The sequence below is a fragment of the Pezoporus wallicus genome, unplaced genomic scaffold, assembly GCF_028554395.1.
Source record: "Pezoporus wallicus isolate ANWC-B61680 ecotype Strahan unplaced genomic scaffold, APGP_CSIRO_Pwel_v1 contig_4722, whole genome shotgun sequence".
Taxonomy (NCBI): domain Eukaryota; kingdom Metazoa; phylum Chordata; class Aves; order Psittaciformes; family Psittacidae; genus Pezoporus; species Pezoporus wallicus.
Genome location: NW_026641840.1, coordinates 2,477,296 through 2,495,384, shown reverse-complemented (window position 1 = coordinate 2,495,384; position 18,089 = coordinate 2,477,296). Strand labels below are relative to the sequence as shown.

The window sequence follows — 18,089 nt, the reverse complement described above, 5'->3', positions numbered from 1 at the left end:
GTTGACTCCCATAGGTTGGCACCGGTGCCACAGTTGCCACGTTGGCTGATGCCTCAGAGCTGCCCACCACAGTCACCGTCGCACAAGTGAATTACTCTGCAGTGGCTGATGGAGAGGTAAGGACCTGGCTTGTGTCTGTGGGGCTCAAAACAGAATTACCCTCTTTGAACTTCAGGGAAGTGAAGTATTTCCTGGAATTCAGGGGTCGCAGAAAGCACCAAACCTTGCTTCCCCATCCTGCAGTGTTAACAAACACGGGACTGTTAAAGAGCTGGACTGTGGTCCCTTGGAGTCAGGACTGTACAAATGCAGCTATGGTGCAAGCCTCAGTTCTGAATTTTATACATTTTTATATATATCTTCTATAGATGATACAATTTGTGAGCTCTGCTGTAGCAGATAGGCTTAATGACATGCACAAACACACATCCATGTATTCATCTTGAATAGCTCTTCTTCCGTGTGTGCTGTACATCCTTGTTTGTCAGATCAGGGTTGGGAGTGATGCCTGGGATATTCTGAGGCTGTGGTTAACAAAGGATATGGCCTGGTTGTGGGCAGTCCCTATGCATCTTTGGCCACTGATCTCTGGATAAAATGGGACTCTTCCCTTGCTGCAGCTTTAGGGAGGTTTGCAGGGAAATCCTGGAGAGGGCTGTGTAAATGTGAGTAGTGCAGAGACAACAGGAGATACGGTTCAGTTACTGTTCTGTGTACTGGGAGAGTTTCTTCCACTGCTTTACAACTTGGCAGACTTGTTTCTGTCAAGGACTTGATCCTCATTGTGATTCCTAAATTTGCATGCATTTATGTTTTCACTTTTTTTTTTAATAAAGTATTTTTCTGTGTTTAAGAAACATTTCTTTAAGAGGCAGCTCCCAGTGCCTACAGGGGCTCCAGGAAAGCTGGAGAGGGGCTTTGGACAAGGGCCTGTAGGGCCAGGCCAAGGGGAATGGCTTTAACCTGCCAGAGGGGAGACTGAGATGAGCTCTTAGGCAAAAGCTCTTCCCTGTGAGGGTGCTGAGGCGCTGGCACAGGGTGCCCAGAGAAGCTGTGGCTGCCCCATCCCTGGCAGTGTTCAAGGCCAGGTTGGACACAGGGGCTTGGAGCAAGCTGCTCTAGTGGAAGGTGTCCCTGCCCGTGGCAGGGGTTGGAGCTGGATGAGCTTTAAGGTCCCTTCCAACCCAAACCAGTCTGGGATTCTGTGATTATGATGATGATTATTATTATTATATTTTACCCTCTTTACCTGCAAACCCCTCTTTACATCAGGTCACTTTCTGTCCCTTGGCTGCACAGCAGAATTCCTGGCTGGACGGTGAGGTCTGGTCCTCTCTCATGGATGGGTTTTCATGGCGACAGGTGGCAGCACAGAACAGCTTTGCTCTGCTCCAGCGTCTGCTTCCACCTCAGCCCCCCAGTGAAAGCTTGGTTCTGGGGCTGTGATTTTGCAGCATTTTGCAGCTGCTTTGGTGGTTTTCAAGGACCAGTTTTTTCTCTTCAGATCTGAAAGAAAGTTTTAAAAGGCACAAATAAGAATCAGAGCAACCCAGGCATCCAATTCCTAACGTGAACAGGACATCTAAGGGATATCTTGGCCAAAATAAAGATGCAACAGTAAGTTTGCTCTGGGGATGGGTGCTATTTCTCTGCAGAGATAGACCCACAGCCTGCTGGCAGCCTCTCCAGAGGCGTTTTTGTCCTGCTGTCTCTTGCCATATGAAGAAACTCAGCGTAAATCCCTGAGTTTATAGGACACTAAGCAGCATGGAGCAGGGGTGCTGACTGATATCTCAGCAGCACAACCTTTGTGTTAGTATGGAGAAGGGCCTGGACAGTCCCCGCTTCTTTTCCAGGCCTTACTCCCTCCCAAAGCAGCTTAGGCATCTTTGCAGGGGACGGTTTGTCACAGTGGAGATCTGCTTTATTATACAAATGTGTGTTGCCATGTATTGAGAATATGTATGTCTGTTCCTCTTGTGCATGGCGGTGGGAAGGGTATCTTTTTCCATCTTGGGCTCACTTCCCTTTGGTTTTGGCATGGCTAATGAGTACCACAAACTCAATCTGACTCAAGTCTTGAGTTCTTCACCACCTGCAGTTCTTCCTCTCTGGGCACTCCAGCTAGGTTGCATCTCTCCTAAAAGACGTTGCCCTCTCTAAAATCAGCTGCCTTTCTCCTTTTTTGCAATGCACTATCTCACTGCTTCCTCCCTGCTTTGGATCCTTCCGCCCAGGGCCAGCTCTGGGCACAGGAGAATGAAGCAGTTGCCTTGAACGTCAGACGGCTGGGGATGGCCAAAGAGCTTCGACGAGCGCCAGCTTTGCTTCTGCCCAAGTGCTGGAAAACCAGACTGGCAGCTGCTGAGGAGTGTGTGATAGCAGATGTGAGTGAGAGCACGACAGGTTCTCTCTCCCTCTCCATCTTCTGATGGGACTAACCCTTCTCTTGCCCAAAGGCAGCAAGATTTACTCGAGCCTTAAGCCAGCTCTGCCTCTATGGACTTTTTAGCTTTCTCCATCTGAACAAGTTGAGTTTGGGGTTTATTTTTTCATCACCTTCTGTGGCATTCTTATTTGTGTGTCTCAGCAGGATGGTGAGTAGCCTGAGCCATTTATGGGGCTGAGAACAGTGATGGGAGGGTGGGGGAAGATCATCTTACAAAGCAGGCAGGATGATTTGTCAGCTGATGGACCTTCATCCTCCACTTCTTTAATTGTCTTGGTCCAGTGTGTATTTCTCGTTCACATTGTGGTGGATTTTGGGGCCATACATTCATTATCTCATGAGCTGTCAAGTCCCAAATGGAGAAATGTGGGCAAATGAGCAACTGAGACTGAGTGAACCTTTAAGTAATGTGTAACTGTCTACATCAAGGTTTGAGATAGGGGAATTGAAAGTACCTGAGATATATGAACAGAGCACTTCCCATCTGCCATCTTCTTTCATTAAGTATATTGCTGCAGCACAAAGAAATTCTGTATGGCTCAAACTCATCTGAGTTCACAACTGCTGTACAGATAAACCCTGAATGGGAACAGGAACTGTTCCCCAGAATGACAGTGGATGGGAGCAGTGAGGCAAGTGCATTCCTGTGGGACATGATCCATGCTGGAATTCCAGCACGGCATGTTACTGCTTGAAGTGCCCAGGCTGGCAGGCAGTGATCGGAGTACAGCAGTGGTCAATGCTGTCCCATTTTGTTGTGGACTTGGCTGGATAAGAGGGGTCTGTGGGATGTGAGGGGCTGCACTGATGTTTATGGGGTGTGCTTTCCATGTGTGCGAGAAAAGCAGAGTTCTTGTTTGAACATATGTTTAAAGTTGTTGTTGGACATATGGAGGGCAGAAACTAAAATCATGGGCTATCTATAGAAACTTGCTGTCATGGCTGAGGGGGCTGAGGGCTGTAGTGCCCAGCGATGTTCTCAGGTGGATCCCAACTTCCTCCTTCTTTTACCTGTCTCTCAAAGTCAGAGCATGTGCAGGATTCTGCAAAGACCTCTTGAAACTATCTGGCTCTTTCACTTTAGGGCACAGCCATTTGCTCATGGCGTGAATCCAATCTTAGGGCCTCTCTTTTTGGTTTCCCCTTAGGTGGAGCAGAACTGGGCCACGCTACAGGGGGGTGAGATGACGATCCAGACGACGCAGGCATCAGAGGCCACGCAGGCGGTGGCATCATTAGCGGAAGCAGCAGTGGCAGCATCTCAGGAGATGCAACAAGGAGCAACTGTTACCATGGCACTCAACAGGTATGGCTGAGAATCACACGTGCATGACACTTCCTTCTAGGCTTTCACTCTAATGGTGCAAAGACCAATGTGTCCCTTTTCCTTAGCAAATTCCTATGGCAGTGAGTGTCCAGGTGTCTGCAAGACAGTTCCTGATTTCTGTTGTAACCACAGAACACTACTAACATGGAAATTTCCTGGCATAGGAAAAGATGGCTAGTAACTTTATCCTCTAAACTTAGTCATACATCAAGAGTCCAGTTACAGAACTGAGTTTGCTAAGCAAGCAAGAGTCATGAAGTGCTAACAGCACCTGAACTATGTTTTTCTGGGTCTCCCTCAGTATTATTAATGGTTCCTACTAAAGGCTAAGGCTGAATTGCTCTGTTGTGTGACACTATGGACTCTCTTCAGAAATCAGAACCTCCTCCAGAGGACAGTGGTTTGGGGGTTTCTCCCAGGTGTGTTTCTGAAGTGGAAGGTGAACAAGCTGCAGTAGTAATGCTGCTGCTTCATCTTGGAACAAGCTCTGTTAGAGTTTTGGTTGTACAAGGTCTGCAGCATAGTTCTCGACAGTCCATGCAGCAGGAAGCAGTGTCTGTGCTCAGCTCTGGTGAGTTGCTTAAGCTTTGCCTGCTGTGTGGCATGCCATAGATCACCCTGAGAGAGCAGGAGGACCGCAGGAAACACAGCATCAGCCCCAGCAGCGTGGGAGGTTTCACACTGAAGTGTAGATAAAGTATTTTCCTCATCCAAATCAAGATTCTTGTCTAGGCGCTGTTGACTGAGCAGCCATGGGTTAGGAGAAGGCCCAAGTCCACATTGATTCTTGGAGTAAAGCTCCAGGACCTTGTGAGATACACAGATTGCTAAAGGAGCCACTCTGGGACTTTCAACAGCTTGCTTCCAAACTGCTGTTGCCACTGAATCACAAACACACCTAGAACTGTTCCTTCTGTTTGTGGTCCAGATTCAGGTCCATCAGATATGTTTTTTTCTGCACTACAATGCAAGGTTGGTTAAATGGGCTTTTTTACTAATAGCTTCACTGTAAAATTGCCTTTTAAAACAAGTGATCTTTTTAGGACACTAAGAACAACAGCTGAAGTAACTAGGTATGGAGTTGCAAGAAAAGCCACGTCTTCTGGAATGTGACTTTCATTTCATCCCATCGCTCATAGTTTTAGCTCTTAAGGTCTCAATGAGCTCTTCCTTTTCCTGCATTATAGAATCAGAGGATGGTTTGGGTTGGAAGGGACCTTAAAGATGCCCTAGTCCACCGCACCCTGCCATGGGCAAGGATCTTCCACTAGTAATAGCTGAAGAAATTCAGAATCATTAAGAAAAATAAAAGTTGTTAGAATTAAGAAGAGCCTCCTAGAAAATATGACTGGAAAAGCCTTCAACAACTCATTTAATCTCTCCTGTGCCTCAAGACAGGATCAGCTTTCATTATACCCAGAAAAGCTCTGTGACAAGTCTGGTCAAACAGCCTGAAGTTCAGGAGTGATGTAAAGGTTGTAGCAGCACTGCAGTGGGAATCACAGAATCACAGGTTGGTTTGTGTTGGAGGGAGCTTAAAGCTCATCCAGTCCCAACCCCTGCCACGGGCAGGGACACCTTCCACTAGAGCAGCTTGCTCCAAGCCCCTGTGTCCAACCTGGCCTTGAACACTGCCAGGGATGGAGCAGCCACAGCTTCTCTGGGCACCCTGTGCCAGCGCCTCAGCACCCTCACGGGGAAGAGCTTCTGCCTAAGAGCTCATCTCAGTCTCCCCTCTGGCAGGTTAAAGCCATTCCCCTTGGCTTGTCCTGTTTAAATTTGCTAGCTTGTTGTCACCCTCTTTATCTACTGACCATAAGTACTGGAGACCTTTCTAGGTGACTGTCCTCCAACACCCTTCCATGTGGATGAGATGTACCTTTGCCACAAAATGCTCCTTGTTGCTTCCAGCTGTGGAACTGGAGTCTTTCCCCTGCCTATAGGAAGGTCTCAGCAAGGTTCTGGTCTTGGAAAGCTGGTGGCTCATCCCAGCTCTGGAAACTTTATGCCTAATTTAGCTGAAAGCTGCCATCATGTAGATGAGGCCCTCAGTGACATGGTTTAGTGGTGGCCTTGGCAGTGCTGGGTAATGGTTGGACTTGATGATCTTAAAGGTCTTTTCCAACCCAGTTGATTCTATGATTCTGTGATCTCTGAACCTTGTTCTATTGGCTGCTGATAGAGTGTAGTCTTTCACGGCCCCACACAGAGCAGTACGTCTACCAGCAGCACGACATGATGGATGATGCGACCTCTGTCAGCTTTGAGGATGGGAAGTATCAGGCCTTCTAGTAAAGAGGACAGAGTTGAGGTGGGTAATTAAATCATTGATTTGAACCAGTTAATGTCTGTAGAACACACTGACTGGAAAAAGCTTTTATGCTGCACATCATTATTATTTCCAGGGATGCAGCTGTACCAGATGATTAAAGTGCTCAGTTGTCCTTGCAGGTGGATTCAGCTAAGTGCTGTGGGTCTGGGAAACAGGGTTCCACCAGTAAATGCATGCTTACCCCAGAGTTGCTGTGCTGGGGTTGGACTTCCTGCAGTGTAAATGCCTTCATACAGCTGCAGGTTCAGTAGGGAGATTATCCAAAGGGAGTAAGAAAGCAGAGCAAGAAAATATTCCGGTTCACTAACAGTGTGTAAGAGCTACTGTGAGAGACAGAAATGAAAATACACCCTGAGCGAATACACTTAGAATGTGAACAGCATCTAAGCAGGAAACCAGGGGAAAAAGAGTGGGAAGTACTTGGAAAATATTTGAGTCAATTGGTCTACCAGGGAATGAGTTAAGGAAGAGCATCCTAGGGGAAGCTAAAGAAAACACCTCCTTTTTTAGTTCATTCAGGTAAGAAATGGTAGGAGATTCAGCTGCAGGGAGATGATGGCTTTGGAATAACTTTGTGGCTAGCAGCAGGTCACCAGAAGTGGTGAATAGTCATCCAACAGGTCTGGAGAATTCTGGATTGCTGCTGAAGGATGCTCACAGCACTCTGATAATGCATCTAAACGGGAAATGAAATGTGATGTCAATAAACGGCAAGTGATGCACATACATGTATCTCCAATAAGGAGCTATATGCTGCAAGTGACCATTCAGAAAGCATTCAGGGGACTATCCCGCAGGAATGTTTTGTCACTGATGAATAAGTATTGTCAAAAGAGTAAGCTGAATAATAGGAATTCTAGGGAAAGGTATAGAGAAGAAGGTGGGATGAGGCCCCTGGACTAACTCATAGAATCATAGAATCCCAGGCTGGTTTGGGTTGGAAAGGACCTTAAGATCATCCAGTTCCACCCCCCTGCCACAGGCAGGGACACCTCACACTAGATCATGTTGTTCAAGGCTCTGTCCAGGCTGGCCCTGAACACTGCCAGGGATGGGGCCGCCACAGCTTCTCTGGGCACCCTGTGCCAGCGCCTCAGCACCCTCACAGGGAAGAACTTCTGTCTTATCTCCAGCCTGAACCTCCCCTGTTTCAGTTTGAACCCATCACCCTTTGTCCTATCACTCCAGTCCCTGATGATGAGTCCCTCTCCAGCATCCTTGTAGCCCCCTTCAGACACTGGAAGCTGCTCTGAGGTCTCCACACAGCTTCTCATCTCCAGGCTGAACAGCCCCAATGTTCTCAGCCTGTCTCCATCCGGGTGCTGCTCCAGCCCCTGATCATCCTCGTGGCCTCCTCTGGACTTGCTCCAACAGCTCCATGTCCTTCTGATGTTGAGGACACCAGAACTAACACGTAGTTTGTCTGCATCTTGAATAGTGTGAGAAATGGTCACCCCCCTCAAACAGATATCTTACATTAGAAAAAGTCTGGAAAGGGCAAAGGGATCAGAAGCCAGAAAGTCCTTGGACGGGGAGTGCACTGTGGCTCTGCAGCTTGTGAAAGAGATTACTGGAAGTCTATGAAATCATGAGGAGAACAGAAAGGGCACAGTTATTCTCTGTTTCTCACAATCTCAGAGTTAAAGGCTGCCCAGCCAGATTGAGGCAGTGCTTTTTGGAGTACCGTGGTGCATTTTCTCTTCACACAGCATCTAATGAAATGCGGAACTCATTGCTACAGGATGTTGTGGAAGTAGAAAGTATAAATGGGTTTCAAACAGGATTAAACAAATCAAACCTGATGGTCCAGATGCAGTCTCTGATGTAGGAAATCAATACACCACTGACTGATGGAAGCTGAGAAGGTGTAGGAAGGGAAGGATCATGCACACTCCTTCCTAAAAGTCTGACCTCATTTGTATGGAGAACTTTATCAATACTGTGCTAAGCTGGGGAGAAGTGCTCCATCTTAGCTAAGTAGAAAGCTGCTGATGTGATCCCGGTGAAGCTCAAGGCCTGTTTCAGTGCAAGGTCATCTGGCAGAAGCAGTAGTGAAGTGGAGAGCTCTCAAATATATAGAGACCTGGAATGTGGCAGTGCCAAAAGGGTGAGTTTTGTACCAGAAACCAGAAGCAGGAAGGAGCAACATGGTGTATATATAACTGCTTGGATGGACTGAAAGCTTTAGTGAAGTCCCAGGTAAAAGGATGTGAAGGTAAGAAGGCAGGGATGTTCTGGCATAAGAGATGTGCAAGCTGGAAAAAGCCAGTGGAAGCTGCTTCTTCCCTTATATTCCTCCCCTACTATAGGTTTGCTGCTCTGAATAACTTCATCTGAGCAGAGTAAGAATCATAGAATGGTTTAGGTTAGAAGGAACCTTAAAGCTCCTCCAGCTCCAGCCCCCTGCCACGGGCAGGGACACCTTCCACTAGAGCAGCTTGCTCCAAGCCCCTGTGTCCAACCTGGCCCTGAACACTGCCAGGGATGGGGCAGCCACAGCTTCTCTGGGCAACCTGAGAATGCCTGGCTATCCCAGTTCCTCCTTTCTGGATTTGTTCTCTTTACACATTGCCTGGGTAAAATGGATGCTATTGGAGTGGAGTTATTTCTGTGTTTGGTCTTCTAATCCTTCTTCCTCCTTTCCTGTGCCCGCAGTGAAGCAGCCGCCCATGCAGTAGCCACGCTTGCTGAAGCCACTCTTCAAGGGGGAGGACAAATTGTCCTGTCTGGTGAAACAGCAGCAGCAGTAGGAGCGCTTACTGGAGTCCAAGATGCCAATGGTAAGGCTGTTGGGAAGCTTTTACTATCTCTGGGGTTTTAATGAGCTCTTAGCTAGGGGTTTTCCTTTCTTGTACTTGAAATACCAAGTTTTTGCTAGTTACATAGTTCTGCCTCACTGCAGGTGGTCACTAACTAGGTTGTGACTTGCAGTCTCACAACAAAATGGTAGCACTAACCTCTTATTAACTTCCATAATGCTGATGGCTTTGCTCTTTTCCTCCTTCTGCCAGCTTGCTCTTTAGCTTTAGTTTTTAGGGGCAAACTGCTCCCCATGCTGCATCTATACAGTGCCTACCACAGGGAGGACCAGATTTGGTCAACCAACGCAACTAGTCAGTGCCATGTTAAACTCATCTCCAAAACACTTCACTGTGAAGTGGCAGAGAGTATGACCAACATTTTATTACCCATTCATTCCCCTCCTTTCTCAAGGCTATTTTTGTGTGCTTGATGGCTGCTCTGGAGCAACTGTTGGTTTTCTGCTTGGGTGACACCTTCCAAGTCATCCCTCTTCTGTCAGCATCAGGTTGTTTGCCTCCTGCTATGTTTTCCATCTTGCCATCACAGTCAATACCTTAGTTCTAGGGATGCTATATAGAATTTTTCACCTATTACCTGGATGTCTCTTCTGCCAAGTCTGGTGACTTTTGCAGTTGTTCAAACTAGGTTTGTAGTGGATAAACCAGTAAGTTCAAGAGGTGATACTGGAATGTACAACGGTGTCTAGTAGATGCTCATCCACTGCCTCCAGTTGTGCTGTACTTCTGCCTGATGCCTTTACCAAGTGCTTTCCGAGTTCAGATATGAAACTCACTGGTTATTTCGATTAAATGGATGGAAATATATCAAAATAAGCTCAAAAAGGATGTAAAGTGTGAAATTAAAAGGAAACGTCACCTTGAGGATGGGGCTGTTTGAGCTCTAGTTGTCAAAGGGGGAACAAGCATGTGCAGTCGGATAGCAGAGCCATGACTTCTTTGCATGTGAAGCAGGAGTCTGTCTAGATGAGACCTCGAGCTTGACTTGCATCAAAATCCTCGTCTCATAGGGAATGTGATCATTTTAAAACATCACTATTTAATTTGCAGCAAAACCAGGGAAGTGGAGGGAAGAGTAATTTTACTTGGGGTGTTCAACTTGATGTCTCTTGCTGTGGGGTCAGCCAGCCTGAAGAGGGAGCAGAAATGAAGTGAAAGCCCTGTCCTCGGAGCTGGGAATGCATCTGATGCTGAGAGAGAAGTGCTGTGCTCTGCTTTTCCAGCAGCCCGGCACGAGGGGAATAAGTGACGTGTGTTTATTGAAGGAAGGATCTGACCCTGGATGCTCAAAACCAGCAACTAATCAGATTTGTCCAAGCACGTTAGAGTCCTTTAGCAAATCTGCACCCCTGCCTCCTTTTGGTCTGCATCCAAAATGCTTTCATGGTCTGGATTCCTCTGGATGCTTCCACTGAACAGCACTCCTTCCTGAGTCACTCCACCTCACTCACCCACTATTAATACCATTTTAATGCAGGCTGGGCTGTTTCTTTTGTCCTTTCTTTTTCCCCTTTCTATTTTTTTAGCAGCAGAGTTGGAAATCAGATGGGATTTTGAGTGCATTAAAGGCAGATGCTGCAGCATCTCCTCTGTGCAAACCTCACCCGCAGCCCCTCGCCTTGCTTCCACTCCTGTTCGATTTGCTCTAATCTCCGGTGGCATTAGGGGAAGGGCTTTGTCGGCACAGGAGTCCTTGGAAGCACCATGCTGTTAGTTTTATTACATAACCAGCTAATATATCTCCCTTAGGGATGGAGGAGATGTTGGTATCTATTCCTCCTGTCTCTGTCTGGGGATGGAGAGCAGATGGATTTTCAACATTGGCTCTGGAGGGGAGGATTTGTCTGCCTTCTCCGTATCCTGAAGCCCAGGGTGTGAGTGTGAGCATCCTCCTGGGTTATTTGATGCAGTGCCCTTCTGTTGGGGGGAGATGAAAAACAGGGAGTGATTTGGTGCAATTGGCAGCAGGAAGGGGAGGGGGAAAACGTCTGCCAGAGTCATAATGGCATTAACCAGCAAATTCCCCCTGCTCACTATTGCTTGCAAAGGCTTCATTTGCTGGTATTGCCAATAAGCGCTTCTCTCTAGGACTGCTCTTACCCTTCTGTAGGTGCTTGCTGAGGGATTTCAATCTCTCACTCACTCCATTTTCCCTGGAATGGACATAAATTTATCCCATTTTATTGATAGGAAAAGGAGGCAGTAGTTTAACAGAATTGCTTGAAGTCAGGTAAGATGTTTCATCCCTGATTTTAGCCGTTAGATGTAATGATTCTCTTTTTGGTTTCTATCTTGATATGATATTTTCCCATCCATTCTCTGGCATCTGAATAATAATTAAGTGATCCAAGAGAACCAAGAGGGCTAAAAAGAGGCAACTTCTTTATGTTCATGGATGTCTTGGAAGCTAGGGCTGAATTCAGCCTTGCAGGGAGCCCGGGAGCGTGGCTGAACTGCAAAAGGGCTGTGGATTATCTTCTGATCAGTTACATTTATAGCTGAGGGAAATAAGATCTCCTGCTCCCATGCAGTGTCAAACTAGCTAAGTGCATTATGGTTTTCTTGCTACTCTGGAGCATCTGCTCTGAGTGGGGATGCTGGAACCAATGACCCCACAGTATGAGCCTCAGATGTTTGGTTCTTAAGTGACTGGCATTAAAGCAAAGTAATATTCAAAGCAAGTGATGGGGATTGTAACAGCACCACTTCTGAAGTCAGCTGGAAACTGAAAATGCTGCTGTAAGAGGAAACTGCTTTGGGCAGCTCCATGGGATGGGCTGGTGCTGGAGCCATCCCAGCTCACTGGGGCCAGAGGAGAGATACTCAGCGTTGGGAAGGAGAGGTGACATTGCCAGCCTGCAGCCTGGGCCTCGCTTGCTGGAGCATCCTCATCCTGCAGCCTTTTGTTTGACATTGATCTGATCAGGGTCTTGAATGCTGCTGCTTTAGCTACAGGCTTCTGCCTGAAATATTGATGAGGCTTTTGCCTAAGCAGTACCTGTGTGGGGCTGTAGCAGTGCATAGTGCTGCTTGTGAAGGACAGAGCAGGCTCCCTGCCAAAGGAAGGCTGGTTTCATGGTCTCAGCGTCATCACAAGCCTGGGGTTATGGTTTTGTGGGGCAGTGTGTGGCATCTCGGAGGGCTGGTTTGAAGGCAATAGGGATGGTGTGCTCAAAGCTGGGGTTTAAAACAGGACATGGAAGGAGGTGCAGGGGAAAGCTGGTGTTGGGAAAAAGTGGCAGTGGAAAATGTGACATCAAGTTGTGCCCAGGGAATTAATTTAACAGACCTGATTTAGACACAGCCAGATGAAACGGATCCTTGTTTCTCCACCTTAGTCCTCACATGTGGCACCTGCTACCCTTTTCTCAACCCTAAACCATGTTTTACTGATGTATCTTCTCCCTGTGCTGCTGGAGATGCTCCTGGCACCACTAGTGTGCCTGGTGGTGATGTGGTAATGTAGAAATGGGCACTAAGAGGAGCCTACAGGAACGCTTGCCCTTCTCCATCCCAAAATCCAACTGCAATTCTCCGTACAGCCAAAGGGAGCCGTGTTTACAGCTGGGGCTGAGCCAGGATTATGGAGTTGTGATGGAAGCCCAGGGAGAGCATTAGGACTCTGACGTGGGCAGAGGGGGATTAGCAAGCTCTCTGCTTTCGCAAACAGAGGAAACAAGGCGTCAGTGCAGAGTATCCTGCAAGTTAGCACAGGATGAACAAGCCCAGAGCAGCGCTGAGGGTAATGGGGAACTTGCTGCCTGGGAAGAGCTGTTCCACTTGGTGACTTCTGTTAGCAGCAGCAGTTGAAATACTGGGAAGGCTTCAGCTCGGGGTGAGGCAGCCAAGCTTCCCGCATGGAATCAATACAGTGCCAGGTGGGAACCTGTCTCCACCCTCACTGTGCAGATGGGAGATGGGGAACCCTCCTCCTGCAGCACAGAGACCTCCAGGCCAGTCCCACCCCTCTCTGTGTAGGCTTTTTACAGCTGAAAGCACATCCAGGAGGGGAAGGCAGGAGCCGAGACGTTCTCTGGGCTGTGCATGTCTCCATGAGCGTGAAAGCAGTCAGAGAGCAAAGGGAACTGCCTGTTGTTCTTTTCTGTATGCCTGGAGACAGGGAAGTGTGGGACACTGATCCAGTGGGAGCTGATAGTTCTCTTTGCAGGAGAAAACAAAGTAATAATGACATGGAGGGAGGCTTGGAGGTTGCAAGTGCCAGTCTTTAAAAGAAGTTTAATATTGTTTTCCCTGTTTGATCGCCTTTTTTTAGGGAAGATGGACCCAAATGAGTCGCTAGCAACTTGGCAAAGTGCAGATCAGCTTGTTTGCATCCAAGTGGACCTGAAGGAAAGAGTTGAGCCTTTTGTAGGGTCTTTCCACTGGGAACACATCTTTGCTGAAGTGTTTCCCTGGAACAGGCATGATTTAATCCCAATCTGAAGGAGAAGTGAGGAAAATCAGTGTTGCAGCTACGTTTCAGATGACAGGGTAAGGGAGAGGGCAGCACAGAGAGCTGAAGTGGATGAGAGTGAATTCCTGGGTGCATGCACCAAGCAGAGCCAGGAACAGGGAGAGGTGTTTCCTAGAGGACAAATCACTGCCTAAGTGAATCATTGTCAGCAATGGGCTATGATGTACTCTGAGTGAAATACATTGGCATAAGCCTCAGTTAAAATGAGTTTATTCTGTGTCAAGTACATGCAGTTCCCTACGTGTGCCCTGCAGAGTGAGTACTCGACTGCAGCTCAGCTCTCTCTGCATCTGCACCATTTCCATGTCAGCATCTGCCTGTCCGGGGAGCCCTGGGGTGGATGGTGGGGAATACACAGTGTTAGGATGTGGCACAACAGGCGGCGTGGTGCTGCTAGGTTCCCAGGACAGTGAGAGCCGAAGAATTCCAAGAACCAAAACAGCTCAGTGTGGACCAGCACAAGTGACTTCTGCTCGCTTTGGCACGGCTTACCTTACCTTGCCATGCCACTTTAAACCCACCATGATGGATCTCCTGTGTTTGCTGCTGTCCTGCATTACTCCTGGGCACTAATCCCGGGCAGCTCAGGCTGTCCTGACGCGGGGCTGTCGTGGGCACTGCGCGGCTTTGCTTTGACATCTTGGGACTGATGACGAAGCGGCTGCCGCTCGCGATTAGGATTTGTCTGCCCACCAACCAGGGCTAAAAATAGTGGCTCAGACAGGTCCGTCTTGTACTGCAGCGGTGGCCAGATTGTCCCTTCAGACCAACTACCCAGGCTTTACCTGCACCAGCGTTGCTGTTGTGTTCCATGGAGCCAGCTTCACACAACAGGTTGGGGTTGTTAGAGCAGGAGGCTGGAGATGGATGCCACAGCACTTGAGTGCTGCTGGCTTTAGGGCTTCTCCTGGCTTGTTGAGTGACCTTGGTCAGTCAGCTGTACATCAGGCCAGTACTGTTTGGCTTCTGGGGCAGAGGGGCTCACAGGTTCTGTTGTTTTATTTCCTTGGGTGAAAGCCACAGAACCATAGAATGGTTTGTGTTGGAAGGGACTTAAAGCTCCTCCAGTTCCAACCCTTGCCACGGGCAGGGACACCTTCCACTAGAGCAGCTTGCTCCAAGCCCCTGTGTCCAGCCTGGCCTTGAACACTGCCAGGGATGGGGCAGCCACAGCTTCTCTGGGCACCCTGTGCCAGCGCCTCAGCACCCTCACAGGGAAGAGCTTCTGCCTAAGAGCTCATCTCAGTCTCCCCTCTGGCAGGTTAAAGCCTCATGATGTACCATAGGTCTCTTTCCTCTTTGCAAAGGCAGCAGTGTTAGAAGAGCATGAGGAGAACCTCATGGATGGTTTGTGCCCCCATTCTGTATCCAAGTCTCGCATGAAGTCTAAGAGGCTGCTTTTTAGCTCTGAAACATGCCTTTAAGATCACAAAGAGAGAAAGTAGCAACACCGGGAGTTGCTCAGTTCCTGCCATGCTCTGTTGCTGTCCCCTAAAAGACACTCTCCTTCCCTGCTCAGCGTGTGTGAGGTGGTGCTAGCGATGCCCCGAAAGAGAACCCACCTTCATCAGGGGTGGGGAGTCACTGCCAAGTCTTTCGCTGCTTCATCACTTCTAACATTTCTTCAGTTCCTCTTGGTTTCAGTGAGCTTCCATGCAGCAAATGAGCTGTGCCCTGCCTGGCCTCATCTCTGGGCTTCTCAATGACCTTACGGCATCTCCAGCACCTCTCCTGCCCTCCCCGTTTCCCCTCCCCTGGTGAGTTTTGACATCCATTCCTGTTATCAGGCAGTTGAGACTTACAGGCTCTCCAGCTGTCACAGCTGATGCTGCCCCGGTTTAAGCAGAGGCCATTTACCTTCCACGTGTCCTGAATTAGGGGAAATGGACAGGAGGGCTGGGTCTGTTTAAAAATTAAAGCTGATTACAAGGCATTAACATTACATTTAAAGAAATAGGCAGCAGCTCTTCTCCTCTCAGCATAGTTGCAATATGTTCCCTTTTGTTCTGGCCTGGAAGAGGAAGCAGGACTGGTGACGAGTCCAGGCTGGGCAGGATTTGTTTATCCGTATATTTAGAAAGAGAAGCTGCCTGGTGTCTGCTGCAACACTTACAAAGAAGTCCTGGTCTTAGAGCCTAAAGCAGTTCCCATCCTTGCAGTCGTAACAGAAAGGTGACGTTCTTTCTGCTGCTCTTGAATTAATTCAGATCTGCTGACACTGTGTTCATCGATCTGGATTGTGTGGGGAAGTTTCAGATTTGAGGGATCCCGGTTGTGCATCCACGCTGGTGCCAAAATGCAGCCATGTCAGGGGCAGCAGTCAGGAAGAAAACTTGGTTCTCTTTTTTTCCCTCTGTAACGGCCCAGCTTCCCTGGAGCAGATGGATTTTAAGGAATGTTTGCTTCGAGATCTTGAGGGCTGAGAATCAAAGGGATGTGGTTGCTTCATGCACAGAAGGATGGAAACCTGAGTGTGTTGGGTGCAGGAGGTGCTGTCCTACCATGCCCTGGCCTGGCTGCAGTGTGGGCTTGACTGGGGATGAACATGGGTTTAAGGAAGCAGACAGGTGGTGTCCTCCAGAGCTTTGCTTACAGAGGTGTTTCCACAAGGGCCTTCATGACATGGCTTTCCTCCTCCTCTCCTCCTCCCCCGTGGTTTCTCATCGCGGAGGGTTGTTGCTTTCCCAAGATTGAGCTTCCTTCCCATGGTGACCCTTCATCACAGAAGAGTAACAAGTCAGTCAGGCTGGGAGCACTCTGAATGTGCTGCGTGACTCAGAATTCATTGTGTTTCGAGGTTGGATTTGAAGCCTATTTATCTGGTGTATCTGGATGGTATTTGTCCAGGCTTCTGCATCGTCATCTCACAGTTCCTCAGTAATCCGTCTGGCTTCAGAAGGAGCTGCTCAGTGCACGACACTTACTAAAAAGAGGTCAAGCCTTTTGGCAAGTGAAGTGATATATGTAGCTTATATTTGTGTTCACTGGATCTGGCTTTCCTCCTTCTCTTAATGAAACTTCTCATTTGAGATGGAGGATGGAACCTGTATTTCCCAAGTAACAAGTGACAGGACAAGAGGAAACAGCCTCAAGCTCCTGGGATGAAGTCTGTGTGTGATGGATTGTGCCACCTTATCCAAACCTACACTGAGTGTGTCAGCCCCACCTCAGCTTCTTGAGCCCTGTGGGACATTGGGTGTTGTAGCCTATCTCTGGGAGAACTTTCATCTTAACAGCAGACAGGAGACAACTAAGGACAGCTACATCCTACTGGCGCTATCTCTGCTCAGTCTCCTCTTCCAGATGATCCCGGAGGAGAGGTCCCAGCTCACCCTTCTCACATGCTGGCATGGTGAGCCTCTTCCCAAAGCAGAGCAAGACTTGCGTCCTGAGTTGTAGGGCATCATTTCCTCTGCAACTGATCCCAACTGCCGCCTCACTGCCTGGGGGGAAGGATGGGCAATGGTCCCTGCTGTGGAGAAGCTGCAACATCTTTGAGTACATATTTTAGGTGAACAGCCTTCCTAGGGAAGGAGCATCCCCTCATCCCTATCTATATAGTGATGGGTGAGTGCCTGGACCACCGGCAAAACTGGGGCTGCTGCTGCTGGTTTTCTACCTGTGCTGTACCACTTTTACCCCTTTACACCCCTCCAGGGCTTGGGGAATTGAAGGAGCAGCCTGTGATTACACTGAATCAGGGCAGATGGAGAGGGGCTTTCTAATCCCCCCACGTCACAGCAGAACTGGGCTGCAATCTGCTGTTTCATGACAGCAGGGCACAGTTCTTGCCTTCCCTCACAGGTATGTTTGTGTCTGTGAGCTGGATCAGGCCACCCTGTCCTGTGTACACTGGAGAGCTGTGGAAAATGTGGCTGGGCTTTGAATGGATGGAGGCTCGTCTGACCCGAGGGCAGGCTGGGAGCTCCAGGCTCTTAATGGCTGTCAGTGGGCGTAGGGTGCAATCTGATCCAAATGGGAAGCTGGCTGGAATCCCAGCAAGCTGTTATTATGTGGGAGGCATCTTAGGAAATGAGATGGGCTTTGGGGACTCTCTGCTCGCAGTGCCGGGCACCCCAGTGGAAGGAGAAACACCCTGTATAAGCTATGCTAAAGCTGAGGCTTCCCCAGGTACAGCTCTTCAGTGCATGGAGCCATGGTTTCTGTGTCTCTCCATTTAGGAAGCTCATAATCTTGTGTATTAGACTAAAGTTTCCTCTCTACAGCGTATCCTCCTCCACTCTGTACTCCTCTTTGGGCTGTGCATTCCCACTTTCCAGGCACCAGATAACGGAGGAGACATCTCCAAACTGTTCCAGTGCCTGTTTGTATTCTTTGCCTTCAAAAGTGCTCTGCCCTTCTATGAAAACGGCCTCAGCTGCTTTCTGAACAGGGTCTGACCTCCTGAAGTCCTCTGTTGCTTCTTTCTGAGCATGGCTGGAGGATCGTTCTGTGCCTCTATTTATACTCTTCATTGGATCTCCATAGCAGGGACTGATCTGAAAGCCTAAAAGCACAACCCCATCTGTCTTGTGCCCCTGGGGCACAGTAAAGAGCCACATCCTGCAACCACTGAGCCTGTGAGTGATCTCTTGTAGAAATGTGTTCATTGTCACCAGACTGCCTATGGCAGAATGATGAAGATGGGAGGTTTTAATGCTTTTTCCCAAGTGGACACGCTGAACCTT

At 48.5% G+C, this 18,089-nt stretch overlaps 1 protein-coding gene across 6 annotated transcripts in view; it reads left to right on the top strand.

Annotated features, from left to right (window-relative positions):
- The window catches only part of NRF1 (nuclear respiratory factor 1), a 73,328-nt gene that overhangs the window by 40,414 nt on the left and 14,825 nt on the right, over positions 1-18,089 (top strand). For 2 of the 6 annotated variants that reach the window (XM_057425457.1, XM_057425455.1), the window contains exons 8-11: positions 15-116; positions 2,238-2,387; positions 3,598-3,755; positions 8,764-8,888. In XM_057425457.1, the coding sequence (XP_057281440.1) occupies positions 15-116; positions 2,238-2,387; positions 3,598-3,755; positions 8,764-8,888 (535 nt within the window). Of the gene's footprint in view, positions 1-14; positions 117-2,237; positions 2,388-3,597; positions 3,756-8,763; positions 8,889-13,200; positions 13,718-18,089 lie in introns of those variants that run through there. The other 4 variants (XM_057425460.1, XM_057425458.1, XM_057425456.1 and 1 more) reach the window with 3 other exon arrangements.